We start from the raw sequence: 16,471 nt of genomic DNA, 5'->3' as shown, positions 1-16,471 counted from the left end.
ATTAATAAGCTCACAATGCTTTCAGAGATTTGTTACGTCCCTAGGGTTCTTTAACGTTCCGCAGAATCAGATCATGGAAAAGTACTGTGAGACGTATCCTACTGTTCCTCGTTCTTTTCCATAAGACTACAAAGTCTAACCATTTGTAGATGTCAGAGCAAAGGCAGCACGTTTTTCTCAGTTATTTTAAAGACCTTGATTGTGAGTCTGGACGGGAATCCAACCCGGGTCTACCGCTCCGCAGTCTGGTACTCGAACAACTGAGCCAGCCACGTAAAATCCCTTACGCCTTCATTCCCTTGATGTTATGTACTAACTTACGATACAAGCAAATTAGGGGAAGTTACATTGCCATTGCAACACCACGGGTGGTGTTACAGGAACCTGACGTGTGTTCATTGTACCTCGGGCGTACAGGTAAACGACACCTTTTTTTACCTTGCAGAAAATAAGTTGTTGGAGATTTTTCGTCGGAATTGTGTTTTGTTGCATTATGTTGAGCTCCTTTTTTTCATTAATACATAGCCCATTTTGTTTTCCACAAAATTTAAGGTAATCTCATGCTGTTAATGACGTCATTAAGTTCCATATTTCTTTGTGACCACTGGTTTAAACGAGCATTTCGTTTTTAGATTCGGTGCCACAAACCTTATTGTAACCTGAAGAATCAATAATATCAGTTGCTCCTGTTAATTAAACAATACAACTACCTTGTTAGACCCACAATCTTTGTTTTACGATTTCCAGAAAATCATTTCCATAGAACTACAGTAAACTGAATTCGATAAAATCATTGCTAAATTAGACAAATTAGAAAACAGACAATTCACTTGTCTGTTTGATCGAAGTTCCTTTTCAACGAAACTCCAGTACAACGTCATATATCGCCTGAAAAAAAATGACAAAAATAAAATAACGACGAATTGTGTCCACAAAATTAATGAAAAGCTCAGTGGTTAAAGCCAGAAGGAGGATAGCATCAAACTTCTCTTCGTTTTACGCCCAAAGTTTAAAAATAAAGACATATGATAACGAAAGGATGCGTATTAGAATGGGATACATTCGTGTGAAGTTAATTCTCTTTCCCTTTCCTACAAAAGGTAAATGTTTACCTGGGCATTTTCCGTCCGATATCTTGACAGAGTCAATAGCAATATCTCCAGTATACGAGATCCCCACTATTCCTTCAAATATCACCTGCAAACATTAACGAATAAGAGTGATGTATTGTTTAGTAAGTGACACAGGCAAACCCGAAAAAAAAAAAAAAGGAAATCTGAGTGCTTGGGTTCGACTCCTGATAGCAGCACTCGGATTTCCTTTTTTTCTGAGTTTACCTGTATCACTCACTGAATAATACATCATTCCAATTTATTCACCACATCCTTTGTTTGTGATAAAAACAGAACCAACAAACAGAACGAGGAGGGCAACGTTTGACGAAACAACTCGATGGCGTTACGAAGTTGCCAGCTGACCTTCGCTTTTTTAATTAGCCAGCATTTCTTTGTGTCAAATTACAGGGTAAATTCGTTTTTTTTTTTTTTTTTTTTTTTGTGAAGAAAAAAGAAGTTTAAATAAATCTTTCTAGGTAGGTGCAACAAGTATGTTGAAAAAAAAAAAAAAAGAACAACGACACAAGATGCAAATTAACTCAGGATCTCAACACATTTATGTTAGCTTATATTTAAGCTAGTAGTTTAATTTCTTGGATTTTCTTTGTATCTCGACGCTTTTTGAAGCTTTAAAAACCTTTAAGCCTGGTTAACACGTACGACGCAAGCATAAGCATAAACACAAGCATAAGCACAAGAAACCTACGTGTAAACCGGTGCGACGCAAGGATAAGCGCTTTGTGCTTGCGCTTGTGCTTATGCCAGCGTCGTCCTGGTTTACACGGACGACGCAACGATGCAAGCATAAGCACAAGCACAAGAGAATGTAACGATTTCCATTCTCTTGTGCTTGTGCTTATGCTTGTGCTTGAGTCGTTGCGTCGTACGTTTAAACCGGGACGACGCACGCATAAGCACATGCGCAAGGAAATAAAACTGAAAAACAATGACAAGTTGTCAGCGTACATTCTAGTTACTCATGCGTTGCCATTTGCAAAATGGCGGCAGCAAATTCTTATGCTTCTGCGCTTGCGTATGTCACCTTATGCTTATGCTTATCGCACGTGTAAGCATCCTTGTGCTTATGCTTGCGTCGTACGTGTAAACCAGGCTTTAGCATGTGAGTCGACTGTGAAGTTCAAGAGGCAGGAATTATGACTCACCATACTATCCAGATAAATGTTTCTTTCCATCATTTTCCAGTAATTTCCTTGATTCCCAGATATGTTGACCAATTTCGTACTTCCACTGTAAACATTGAGTGTTCCGACTGTAGCCCCATACATGTGATAATAAAATGACAGACAAGCCGGTCTCCCATTTTTTGGGACCGTGACAACAAGTTTGGCATTTTCACCAGGTTTTCTTGGAGAAGATGTTTCGATGTACGCGTACTTTCCTACCAAAACAGAAAGAAAAAAAGGCTCGTGTTCTGTTTGTTACAAGCGCGGGGCTACCATGAATCCCATTCCCCCCATTAAAGTAACACTGAAGCCACGACTAGACTTGCACAGCGGTCGGATGGCATGACCAATAAAAGATTCGTGAGAGATCCTCTAACCTATGGTTTACTGTTGAATGGCATCCAGCAGAACAAACTGACCGAATGAAGAGGAAGCTGTTGACGGTAAAACTACCCGGTGTTTTACAGAAATTGTGATATTCTTCCCATGCAAGTTGGCTAATTAATTTTTATCGTCAAAGAAAGTGAAGATGTATAACTAGAAAGAAGGATAGATGACGACACTGAAGAAAACTGCTGCCACTTATAATTAGCGCTGCGGTCTTGATGTTGCGAGAATTGAACTTGAAAACTATAACTTTTTTAAGTGATGAAATCAATCTTCTAAAACTGCACGTGAACTCTCCTGTTTAAACAACAGAAAAGAAAAGTGCGAGTCTATCGAGTACATCGGAGAGCTGAATTACCGTGAGCTAGCTAAACTGCAAAGGGTATCGGCGGATTATTTGGAGAAGAGCTTCTTAACGAAAATAGAGGCTAGTCTCAAGATTCCAGATGTTTAATGTATTACTGAGTGATTCTCATTATGATTTTAGTTCACGAGTCAGGTTTTGTTGCTAGCAAATTTCATATTTATTCTTTTTCATGCATGCATTTATGCTTTCTGTCCTTTCCTCTTACTGATCACAAAGTTTTCCACAACATTGGTAGAGTTTACTGTGGACCCGAAAAACCTCCCCAACCCACTTTAATTCCCCAACTCCTTTCCTTGTCTTGGCCGGTCTGAGAGGTCTGTGTGAGCCGTTTTTTTATTTATGACTAAGCTTGTCTTTATGGTGTCTTGTGTCTTGAGTTTTGGATATTTGGTATTAACGAATACGTTGTGGTTTATTATTATTATTATTATTATTATTATTATTATTATTATTATTATTATTATTATTATTATTAAAAACATTATTTCTGAAATTTTGCTTGAAAATATTTTCTTTTTTAATCGAAATGAATTGTAAATAGGTTTTTAATAGCTCTTTTTTATATGCTTTTAACATGTAAATAGCAATTTGTGTGGAATATTTTAATAAAGATTTTATTATTATTTAAATTATTATTATTATTATTATTATTATTATTATTATTATTATTATTATTATTTTTCTCGGTAGCCTTCCATTTGATGTTGGTTTTTATTTCTTTTTTTAAGATTTTCAACTTTGTATATATTATTTGATCGATCAACGTCTTTGAAAAAAGTTTTTGTATGGATATTCTTAACATGAACTGCAGAAGTATGAAGCGTTTTTCTTTTTTTCCGATACCGATATTCTTAATCACCTTTCTGTATTTGTTGTTTGTTTTTCTACCAATAAAGTATTATTATTATTATTATTATTATTATTATTATTATTATTATTATTATTATTATTATTATTATTATTATTATTATTATTATTATTATTATTATTATTATTATTATTATTATTATTACTATTATTGGTTTAAAAATTTTCAAATTAATTCAAGTTTTAGTTTCCTTTGTGCAGTATTCCTTACCATAATCTGAGACCAAGGGAAATAAAAACCAAACTGGTTTGAAAATTGTTAAACCAAGCACAAAATGTATGCCACATTATACAAATACAAGCAGAAATAGAAGCTTTCATTCAATTAATTAAACCACCGAATTCTAACCTGACCCTCCTTGACCGCTGCTTGGACCAGTTGAAGATGAAGGCGTTGCACCAGATGAAAGCGTCCAGTCAAAGTCATCTGAAGATGATTGATTCCACCCAGAACACAAGCCATTGTTAAAGTAACACCAAACTATGGAAAACAAAGATGCCAACTCAACCATTGTAGCCGAGACCATAATCTTGACCTTTTCTTGTGTTTACTTCGTGTTATCAGGGCTAAAGCGCGGTACTAAGGCTGTAATTGAACTGATATAATTAGTATTAATTAGCTAAATAGTGCTAATCCTTACCCAATGCAGAAACTGACTGGTTCTGAGACGGTGGACTAGGAGGGGCTACTTGATAGATTTTCTCCGACACCCATGCTTTCAGGTTCCTGACATAACCGTAGACTCCATATTTTCTGGCATATGCACACCTATAACCCCAGCTTGTTACTCCCTCAAGATACCAAGTACTGTTAAAATCACACACCAAAGGGCCACCACTATCACCTTGACAAGTATCGACTCCTCCTTCATCTAGACCAGCGCAGAGCATCGTTTTATCTATTTTACCAGGATAAGCAATATCACAACGTCCTTTCGACACCAATGGCACACGAGCTTCCATGAGTGAATTTGGAAAACTGCCTCCTGAAGATAGCGTTCCCCAGCCCGTTATCCAGCATTTTTTGGAGAGGTTATCGAAAGGGAGAGGATGACTGATATCTGGCAAGCAAACTAGTCCAACACCCACCCCGAGAATTGCGGGTTTTACGAGCTGAAGAAGAGCAATATCGTTGCTATAGGTTAGTGGTCTATTGTAGTTCTCATGTGGAATAATTTTGGCAACACCGATTTCCTGCTCAGTTCCAACACTTCCACTCGTTCTGTAGTGTGCTCCTAACCTAAAAATGTAGAGTGATGTTAGATATAGAAAGAGTGAAATGTTTACTGATTTGCCCACTTTTTTTTGTTTCTTTTTCGCAAGTTTTTTTTGGTTACATTTTTCTTTATACCAGAATGTGCAAACATTTGGTAAATTTCTATCATGAAAGGTATCATAGTAATCAAATATTTTATTCCATTTGTCATGTTTGTCGTGGATCGATACGTTTTTACTTGTACCTGACGCCTTTCTAGCTGGACGACTGATGAAAAACAGCAGCATTATACATTACATTTCACCGTGATCGACTGTGATTGATACATTTCAACAATTGAGAATGATGATTATTCAAGAAAGTGACGCAGGCATACTCGGAAAAAAGAAATCCGAGTGCTCCTATCAGGAGTCGAACCTAAGACCTTCCGATTACTAGTTCGGATGCTCTACCACTGAGCTACAGGAGACTCGTGGGTGCTAAGGTCATTAAACTAGGTTCATGGGACAAACATCCTGCATACTGCTAGGATTTGAATGACCTTAGCACCCACGAGTCTCCTGTAGCTCAGTGGTAGAGCATCCGAACTAGTAATCGGAAGGTCTTAGGTTCGACTCCTGATAGGAGCACTCGGATTTCTTTTTTCCGAGTATGCCTGCGTCACTTTCTTGAATAATCATCATTCTCATTCATTCACCAGGCTGGAAATATACCATCACATTTCTCTCATATACCACACGTTCGACATTCAAATCCTAGCAGTATGCAGGATGTTTGTCCCATGAACCTAGTTTAATGACCTTAGCACCCACGAGTCTCCTGTAGCTCAGTGGTAGAGCATCCGAACTAGTAATCGGAAGGTCTTAGGTTCGACTCCTGATAGGAGCACTCGGATTTCTTTTTTCCGAGTATGCCTGCGTCACTTTCTTGAATAATCATCATTCTCATTCATTCACCAAGCTGGAAATATACCATCACATTTCTCTCATATTTCAACAATTGTTATTCTGACTCACAATTTAAAAAAAAAGTCACAAATTTAATTTTCACGTACTCACAAGCTCTTACAGTTATACCGTTTTTTAAGCAACTAAATGTAACTGCTTCTATAAGCTTTCTTAATAAACGATGTTGACCATCAGTCTTGCGTGTTAGTGCAAAGAGAGCTAGCCGATCATTAGAGCCAATACAAAAGATGGGAAGATGGGAATATTAGTGACATCCACGAAGTGACTCTTCTTTCCACTGTTTGCAGGTCGAATTGAAATTTGGAAATGTTGGGAGGAAAACCGGAGTACACGAAGAAAAACCCTCAGAGAAGAGACGAGAACCAACAACAAACTCAACATATGACGCCGAGACCGGGAATCGAAACCGGGCCACATTGGTGGGAGGCGAGTGTTCTCGCCATTGCACCATCTCTGCTCCCTGAGCTTTAAATCGAGTCCTAGTTTTAAAGTGAATTTAAAGTTATTTTATACTTACTTTACTTTGACGCTAGACGGTGACCTTCCACTTACACAATGAGCAGCGGTCACAACCCAGTTCGGATCCACTAGAGACCCACCACAGGAATGGCGTCCATTGTAATGCATCATTACCTGCCACGGCCAGCTATTGGCTCTTGCAGCTGAGCCACCAACAATTCGGCTTCCGCTTGGCCTAGATCCACAAAGTACTGGAATATGAAAAGATTTTGAATCTTAATGGTAAAAGTAGTTTTTACATGGAGTACTGAAAAAGGACAGATACAGTGGTAGATTAGAAGTTAAGATTACGAATAACCCCAGATATGATTGGGTAATATTTGAGGCAGTGGCCTGACTGGACATGCCCCGAGGGTTGCAAAGAGAGGGCTTTTCCTTGCAAGGACGGACACAGCCTCATATGACACCACGTTTTGCAAGTATTGACTTATTTAGGCGGATCCATTTCACTATTTTTATGAACCGTTTGGTACAATTCAGTTACGCCTAAAAGTCGACAAAAAACGATGCATATAGTGTTACAGTATCCCAAGTATCCCACTATTACAGTATCCAAGTATTACGGTATCCCAAGTAAGGGATGAAGTTACCGTTTGATGGATAAAAAGATACTTCTGGTACGAAGCAACGTAAATTTATTTTGCAAAGTACAAAGTGTGTAATTTGAGCGTTCCATGCGTTTATAAAATTATGACTAATCTCTAGCAAGAATCTTGCGCTCAGTCTTCCGACTGTAAACACAACTCGTTAGCATCTATCTCTAGAGATCCTTTTCGATTTGTGTGTGTGTGTGTTTTAGTACGTAAATTATGATCATCTGGCTGAGTGTAATCATGAAAAGGAGGACTGTTTCAACAACCTGACCGAAAGTCAAAGAGAGTCAAGTAAATTGTGAAACTTCAGTACGTGGTATAAGAGTAGACTGTGAAAGTAGACTGTGAAACGCGATTCATGCTTTTCAATCAGTGTTTTGTTAGTGAAAAGTTCAATGGTCTATAATTAGTAAAGTTTGAGTTCGTTTTGTCTATTGTTTGTCTGTTTAGTCGAGGCCGTCAACAAGTCGTTTGTAAGGTTCAGATATTTGTTGCATGGGAACGGCTCAGAATGTGGCGTTTGTATTGTTAGTAAACCAGTTTTCCAGAGTGAGTCGTTGACAGTAATTTCAGTGTACTGTAGGTAACGCACTTGGGCAGAGTTCCATGCAGTCAATTCTTTGGTCGTTTTGTAAATGGTGATCAGTAATGTGATTGTTGAAATCACCATTTCTAGTTGCTCCTTTGTGCTCAGTCAATCCTAATACTACTATTACACTCGAATGAACGTTCAACGCCGAACCCTTCAAATCGCTAAAATCGCCGTCTTCCACCTCAAGAACGACAACACACAACATTTAAGGTAAAAATACGTTCATTTTGATGTCAAATGAGAATATTTATCGCAATCTAGTACGATAATACGAGGATTTTCGATATTCCCATACACTTCCTCTATAAATTCAAAATACAAACGGTCACACAGTTTGTCTGGGCCCTCTGTGGTAACAAGTGCTCGTTAAAAGTAAAACAGATAAAGAAAGAAACGGTCATGTTTGTTTGAATGAAAGTGAAGGGTGAGAATCATAATTCCCATTGTGAATAAAGAATTGAAAACAAATATACACTTAGCTTTTACCTTTTGTAGTAGAAGCTAGATTCTCTTGACTCTTGTAGGACTGGCCAACACCATCAATGCCGTATAAACCTACTCGGTACCTTGCCGACGGTTTCAGTCCATTTACAGTTACAGATAATGTGCTTCCTGATACTATTTCTACGGCCAGTACACTTCCCTCAGTACTTTTGATTAGAATCACGTAAAACCTTGCAACACGGTTTGTTTTTGTGTAAAGTGAGGTCCATTGAAGGGTAAAACTGGTAGCAACCGCATCCAAAACCGTCACATTCCATCCAGAAACCGTTAACGCTAAACGAACAGATGGACAAAATTAATCACCTCGAAGAAGTTTTAACGGCACTAGCGGTAATAGTTTTATTTGTGTGTTAGTTGTAGTAGCAGTAGCAGCAGTAGTTAGAATAGCATTGATGTCTTTCACAGAAGTAACCTAAAGATCTTCCTTATTTGAAAGGGCTTTTTTAAATTAGTATTTTTAATAGTAATTGTTTTAATCTATTAGTGTCTTCTCTGACTACAATTCGATGTTAAGTTCAGTTAGTAGGTTACTATTGTAAGGAACAGTTGAACAACTTTTTATAGAGCTGCGTGGTATAAGTGATTAAATGTTGATGACGATGATGACGATGATGATGATGATGAATCACTTCAGCGGTTATCTGAAGTTTTAGAGAAATTCAATATGGCGGGCCCAGGTTATCGCCGTTTTGCTGTCAGAACTACTTACCTGAAGAAATGCCTTGCTTTAATATGCCAAACTTTACTTTAATACCGCTCTGTGAACTTCTCAAGAACGTTTGAATGTAGATATTTTTAGAACGTCCAAACTGAACATCTAGTAGATTTTCTGTCGCAAATGGGAGGCAGCCTTGATGATAAAGAACATCAGTGCCATTCCCATTCGTTATGTTCACAAATTCGCTACAAGAGGAAATAAAATAAAATAAAATACAATGAAAACATGTAGTAATTCTGCGATGTTGACGCTGGCGCGCGATCACCCCAGCTATATCACAGAGGATGGGCACATTGAAAACCGTAATAGCACCCGATATGACTGCGAAGGTGAAATAAACTTAAATTCGGCATGCAACACCCTGAAGTACTCCGTGGTTCGGACATGTTTGCATATAGTGTTACAGTATCCCAAGTATTTAACACCAAGGTGCTGACAAAAGGAAATCGGGGTGTGGGGAAGAGATGGAACTGCAAAGGGATGAAGTTACCGTTTGATGGATAAGTTAAATTTTTATCACAAATGTCGGAATATTATATTGTGATAGTTAATAGTAACAAATGATGTCGTTATGTTCAAGAGCTACAATTTGTTCTACAAGAAGTTCCCACGTACATGTAAACAAAGATCTCTTTCCCTTCCTCATACATTTTTGTTCTACCTATCTAAATTAAATAGTTAAGTTAATTTATTTACCTGCAATATTGAAGGTTTAATTCCTTCACTGAAATCAAAGCTACGGCCTGGTTGACACCGGTGGTTTGTATTTTCCAGTAGCAGCGAACGTAATAAGAACTTGAAACGTTGAAATCTATCTCACCAAAGGTCATATTTAGAGTGGTTGAACATCCTATAAGAAGAAGAGAGCGGAGAAAACGTTTATAATAACACATAAGAAAAGTTTGGGATATTCTTTTCTTGATGGCGTACTCAACAAATTACTTAATTCTAATTGGACAAAAGAGATAGTTCATCTTAAGTAGTATTCCATACGGTGACCGCGGTTGCCAAATGTTCAGTGCGTTGTACCAAAACTAAAAGGTGCGGGTCCGAGGCCTAACTGGGGTCATTTCGTTATGAGCAATACAATCCTGCTTTCATGTTGCATCTCTCTCCCAGGAGTATAATGAGAATTGGTGAACTACGTGGGAACCAAACTAAGTGTTAAGTCTTCTGAAATTATGTTTCTGCAAGTTTCAAAAGATCACTAGTGCTCATTAAACACTGCGTTCATTAATAGGAAAACAACTTTTGTTGCTTAGAGGGCTAGTTAACATATATCGAAACAATAATAAATCGTCCGTCATTTATGCATAAGTTCTATAAACTCGGGGCAAAACAGCGATCCACAGCGTTTCCGATGGACTAGTATTGCGATTACCTCATCCTCAATGCAGTGTAATTATACTTTATTTTCACCAGAATCCTCACCTGTCGTTGCGTAATATTCGTTAGAACGTGGTCCTACTCCTTTGGACGTGAAGGCTGCTACTGAGACACGATATTGCTGTCCCGGTTTCAAATTTGTCAATTTCAGATACGTAGCATTATGAGAACTGATGTTGACACTCTCATAAGATGACCAGCTATAGTAACTTTGTCTGAACCGATAATAGATGCAGTACCCCAGAAGCCTGCCATTGACGTAGTTCGGGGAAATGGGATACCAATACACCACGAGGTCGGAAGAAAACGCCACGCTTATCACTCGAGAAAGGTAGGGTGCTCTACTTGGAACTACAAATTAAAGGGCAAATATGTTGGTTATTTTCCTCAAGAGAATACCGTTAATTGGTGGATCAAGCCAGGAAGAGGATCCCAAAGCGCCACCAGCCTTCTTTATTTTAAAAAAAGGGGTCCGGTTCAACTTGTTCCTTCAAGCTTTTCAATGGACTCTTCGTTTCAGGTGTCCATCTTACACGGATCGCTGTATGTGCCACTGCGTCAAACGCAACACTTCGAGGGGTAATGAAGTTTTACTTCATTACACCTCGTGGTGCTACAGCATAGACATTTAATTAGGAGTTCTCGTTAAATGTCTATGCTGTTGTCTTTCTTTTGTGTCATGAAAAGTGCTATTGGTCTTTTCGGGAGTATACGTGTTTTCTGTGATGAACTTAACAAAGCGTTTTTCAAACAGTATAACTGATAATTTATACCAAAAATGTCGGTACGTTTCCTGTTAAAATCAGTGTGACAAAAAAAGTTCGACAGACCATGATCTTCTGTCAATTGTAGAAGACTTCGTTAAATTAAAGATGCTCGTTTCACTGGTGTCACATGTGTACAATGACATTTAATGAATACTTCTTAAATTTTCCACAGGCAAACGTTGAGCGAAATTTTTGTACTAACTGTTACATTTATAATTGGGCTTCCTTTTTTGATTTTTCTCACCTCCTTCGTCGGTCATCGCCAAGATATTTTCACTTTTAAAGGGCCTCCCATCACCACTTATGGCTAGAACACTGATGTTGTATTCAGTATACGCACTTAGCCCCGTCATCACAGTGGATGTAGCATTTGGATTCGACAGTTTTCTACTTGTTAAACTGCCGTTTGCTTTGCTAACAATTGCTATGTAAAAGCGCATTCCTCCACTCAGCTGATTTGCCAAGTCTCTCCAGCCCAATGCAAAACTGGTCGAAGTTCTGTTCACAACTGTTACATTCCAGCCAGGTAGATGGGAAGCTTAAAATTATAACAATTCAATTATCAGTGGGCAAATCAAATCTCACAATTATCCGTAAAGGACTGCTGCATTAATAGTGATAAAAAGCTAATCCAGTATCTGTGCCAAATACATTAATATGTGCTTAAAGTGATATTTTTGTTTACTTACGATCCAGTTAACTGCAGAGGGAGGGCGAGGCCATTTCTAACTCGTTTCTTTGCACTCATTTCTCATTTTCGTTCCTTGCTTTATTTCATACATAACGGTGCCTGCTTATTCTCAGGCGAATTGTTTCTAGTGATATTTCTTTCCTTTCAGGAGGAAAAAAGGGGTAATTCCTTTTATCTACTAGTCTGTTTCTCCCAAAGCATCCACAAACGTCTTCATCAGGTTAAAAATATCAATGCATTTGTTTTCTATTCACATTTCTGTTAACCCTACATAGACGGGGTTGGGTGTTTGTGGGTTCTGCCTTCTGTAACAAATTTATCTGGAATTAATCTGATGTGGTTAGTGTTCTTTGAATTTGATGTTACTATGGTAACCAAGGTCTGATAAGACATTCTTTTATCCAGAAAATGGAGTTATATTTTCTCTTTTAAACGAAGAAAAGTTACTTTTCCTACAGTAACTTTAATATTTTACCAATGGTGATCTTGCATTGGTTTTGATCACTTTTTCGTTTAATTTATGTGGTTTAATAAAATTTTGGTAGAATACAGAAATCCAAAATAGCGGATCCAAGGCCACCGTTTGGCAATGGTAAGGTAATTATAAACTCATATTTTTCCCTTCTCATTGCCGACCGCGAATGAAGATGATAAAAAAAAAACAACAACAACAACAACAACAAAAACGGTCTTAATAGGGTTAATATAAGTAATAACATACCATACCATATTGTATAAGACCACAAAAGTGAAGGGCATAGACCTCTTTCATAAATGGAGGGCTTAATTGTTATTCTTTTGTATGCATTTAAATTAGCCTTCCTGGCCTCGCTAGCATGTGTAAAAACAAAAGTATTTTCACTCAAAAGCGAGGTCAAGAAGGCTTATTTGCATGCACATAAAAGAATACTAATTATGCCCTCCATTATGAAAGAGGTCTATATTAATAAAATGCAGCCATTGGAATCGTTAATAACATAACAGTAAATATCCATAAAGACTGAAAGTGCATATGAAATAAAAAAAAAACATTCACGATTTGTTAGTTAATGAATTTCTCGGTCTGAATATGTGGGTTTTACTGAACAAAACCCTCTCAAATCGCAATTATGATCCCTGAAAGGTTCGAATTTAGCGCCGGAAAGTGTCTCCATGTAGCGCGGGGCCAAAACGATAGTATTACAAGGTTGTGACGTAGAAAATACTTTGGAACACTCGAGTGTCATGGCGGCGAAGGGAGTTTCCTCGATCTCGGCGACTTATTATGCGGCTGGTAACTCCAATATGACAAACTGCACTAAAAATAATTGGCATGCCGGGAATAAGAATACATTACTTCCCGAGAGACGAAACTTTACGGTAGAAGTAGATTCGGTTTGCCCGAATTCACAGGAAAGATTCAAGCCATAGCTCTCGAAAGCAAACGACAACGATGATCAGCTGTGTGTGGATATATTACACTCTTATATCTGTGATAAACAAACATCCTGCAATCTTACTGCAGTTAAATAGCATAATCAGGAAATCACGGGTAGAGAAATCCACGGATCCTCAGTCTCGGCAGATAACATTTATGGAAATCTTGCTTAATTCGTGCCAATAAACCTAAACAAATGCCACAAAGCCACAATTGTACCCGGGAATTGTAGCACACACATTGTCATGCAGATTGAAAACTAATCCTAACAGACAGTAAGAAAACATCCTTTCAGTATATTTGAGCATTTCCCCTCACGATTACTAGCGGTCACACCACATTTTAATCAAAATGGAAGAATCTCTTAAAAAAGAAAGCAAAACTCCAAAGGCTTTTATCAACGCAACAGACACACAGCGGGAGTCGCTTAGCCGGGTCAAATTAAGATCTTGCGTAAGGACCATTCTGTTGCTCATCGCAGAAAATTCATCATGCTTTGTGAGTTAACGCGTTCGATCTGACTTTTAAAAACTATTACTTCCATCAAAAGTGAGTTTGACGGGCCAGTGCAATTTCCATTTGCAGCATCTGTGCTCTGTCAGTCGCGTTCTCAAATCGAACAAAATCGAGTTTGGAGAGACAATTTCCAGCAAACTAGAAGATTCTTTACCTTTTTATTTCGGCAAAATATATCCAAGTACTAAACAATCATTCACTGAAACGTCGCCTTCGAATCAAGCGCGCAGAACGGTAGCGGTAAGGCCATCTTGATCTTCGTCCTCGTCTTATTCTTGAGCTGTTCGACGCCAGTATGATCTGCATCGGGTCGAACGATTGCAACAACATCCATTTTGCCTGAATCGCTTGAGTCTTTCAGATATCCGTTAGAAAAGTTTCGGTAAAGGACATTACTTGGTCATTGTCCGACATTTTTTTTTTTGGGAGAACCTTGAACACGAAAATTTTCGCGATAAGAATATTGGGTGATTCTGTGTAACAACAAGGCGAGATGCGTTGTAAACAAACGCTAAACTAGTTCCCAGTGCCCGGGACACATTTTTTCTCATTTTGGGCTACTTTGTACGACTAAAAAAGCATCTTATTGTTTTTCCTGGCGCATTTCTATTATAATTTCGTAATTAAGACATGGTAAACTTCAAAAAAACGAAAAAAAAATTACTTCATAGGCACCTGAAGTAACGGAAAAAGGTTCAAGTTACACTGCTTACCTGAATTCAAGCTTTTATTCAAGGTTCCATAATCAAGTTTTACGTAGCTACTTGCGGATACAAGTGACACCTGGATCGTGACGTTTCTCGATTTTCCAAATGGTATCTCCAGAAGTGTGCCAAGGATGAAATTTGAACCACAACCCTGTCGAACGAAGACCTGTGTTCCATTTCCGTTAAATACTTTGACATACTCACTGCAAAATAGAAATAAAAGGCTACTGTGAGCCAACTCGTAAATGCAGATGACACATCAATAATTGAAATTAAAATGGCTACGGACACTTCCTTGAAAGTTAAAAGAAATTATATCTTTGCCCGATTATGTAACGAGAAATAACCATTCTTGTACTATAAAAATGATTGTAAACTTATTCCCTACTCATTGAATGAGGTTATTGTGATGCGCCGATTAAAAATTTTTCACCTGTTTCTTTTATTTTTTTTTTAATTCAAAGTTCAGCCGACACTTCACTAATTGAATTTAAGACACCGCTCTTTGTGGAAAAACGAAAGAAAAATTAAACTTTGCTGAGATTCAACGAAAAATCTTCATTCTTGCACTAAAATGATTGTCAAATTTTTCTCTACAGACTGAATAAGATTATTCTGATGTGTCGTGAAAAATATTTCTCGTGTTTTGTTTTTTTCACTAATTGAGTTTACGACTCCAGACTTTCTGACAAACTGAAAAAAAAAGTTATGACTGTGCTCAGATTCAACGAAAAATCTCCATTCTTACACTAAAATGATTGTCTAATTATTCTCTACACATTCAATAAGATAATTCTGATGCTCAGTGAACAAAAAATTTTCGCGTGTTTCTTCCACTAATTGAATTTAAAACTCATTCACTGCACATGTCCGAAAGTTAACAAATGAACCAACCAACCAACCAAGTAAAACTGTACCATTGCTATAACTCGTTCATTGCGCATGCTCGCATTCGCGAGTTAAAAAAAGAACAATTGGTACGTGTAGATGTTGAATCTGCCATTACGTTAAGTGGTAATCTTTGGGACCTGGTTGTTTTGAATTTTGCTCAGAATTATACACCAAGAACATGACCTATTTTAACTCTTTGGATATCATTTTTATTTGAAGAAAAACTGAAAAGAAAAATAAGTGAAAAGTATGGCCTTTACTTAAAAAGATTTGCCCTCCAGCTGCTTACGATGTTACATCTTGTATAGGCCTAGAAAACGATTCTCACCAAGCGAAAATGTTTGCAATGAGAAAACAGAACTCATAGTTAACGAAACGGCAGATTTTGAACATAACAATGTCTTCCAACATTCAGAAGAAAGCATTTATTTACTGGCAAGGTGGACCTATTCATTATACACTTCAAAGAGCTTAAGCGTACTTTAGGAGAGCCTTAAAAATCTTAGCTTTCTTCCACAGAAGTTCTAGTTTTGCTGACGATGTCGAAGGAATCTTTACAACAGGTTGACTCTTCGTTCCTATTAATTGTTTACTAAATAAAGGGTCGTTTAAACCAATCCTTATAAGTAAATGTCAGTTTGCTTCATTTAAGTGAAACAAGGATACAGATACCTCAGGCTACAATCCCCCAAGTATGTTCGCTGAATCCAAATAACAGCAACAGGCTGAGTCAATCCAGTATTTGTAATAATCCAGCTGCAATGCGGGTCAAACTGATCACTGTATCTGATGTACAATCTTCTAAAGGGTAGGTTTGAAACTTCCTTGCAATCTAAAAAGAACATATTAAAGTGTCATCAAGTAATTGTGCTAAGCTTTCGTTTGCAATAAGTTACCGTTTGTTTGATGTGACTAGACTCGTTTCATATTTTAGTTCGGAACCGTTATATCTAACTTATGATGGAAGGCGTATCTTTGTAGTAACTACTGGAATAAACTTTAAAATAAAATAATTTAGAATAAAAAAAATAGCGGTAAGAGTTTTGCACAGCGATGTCGCCATGAA

The 16,471-nt window shown here is 37.6% G+C and overlaps 1 protein-coding gene across 9 annotated transcripts in view; it reads right to left on the bottom strand.

Annotated features, from left to right (window-relative positions):
* The window catches only part of LOC146489134 (uncharacterized), a 101,807-nt gene that overhangs the window by 66,150 nt on the left and 19,186 nt on the right, over positions 1-16,471 (bottom strand). For 8 of the 9 annotated variants that reach the window (XM_085105772.1, XM_085105740.1, XM_085105756.1 and 5 more), the window contains exons 9-20: positions 16,078-16,237; positions 14,521-14,717; positions 11,428-11,721; positions 10,462-10,767; positions 9,727-9,880; positions 9,022-9,215; positions 8,295-8,585; positions 6,622-6,814; positions 4,562-5,160; positions 4,270-4,401; positions 2,279-2,514; positions 1,113-1,197 (exon numbers count right to left, since the gene is read on the bottom strand). In XM_085105772.1, the coding sequence (XP_084961898.1) occupies positions 1,113-1,197; positions 2,279-2,514; positions 4,270-4,401; positions 4,562-5,160; positions 6,622-6,814; positions 8,295-8,585; positions 9,022-9,215; positions 9,727-9,880; positions 10,462-10,767; positions 11,428-11,721; positions 14,521-14,717; positions 16,078-16,237 (2,841 nt within the window). The remainder of the gene's footprint in view (positions 1-1,112; positions 1,198-2,278; positions 2,515-4,269; positions 4,402-4,561; positions 5,161-6,621; positions 6,815-8,294; positions 8,586-9,021; positions 9,216-9,726; positions 9,881-10,461; positions 10,768-11,427; positions 11,722-14,520; positions 14,718-16,077; positions 16,238-16,471) is intronic. The other variant, XM_085105795.1, reaches the window with a different exon arrangement.

This window comes from Pavona decussata, unplaced genomic scaffold (genome assembly GCF_977016875.1).
Source record: "Pavona decussata unplaced genomic scaffold, jaPavDecu1.1 SCAFFOLD_6, whole genome shotgun sequence".
Taxonomy (NCBI): domain Eukaryota; kingdom Metazoa; phylum Cnidaria; class Anthozoa; order Scleractinia; family Agariciidae; genus Pavona; species Pavona decussata.
The sequence above is the reverse complement of the archived record's forward strand: the minus strand, read 5'-3'. Positions and strand labels throughout refer to the sequence as shown.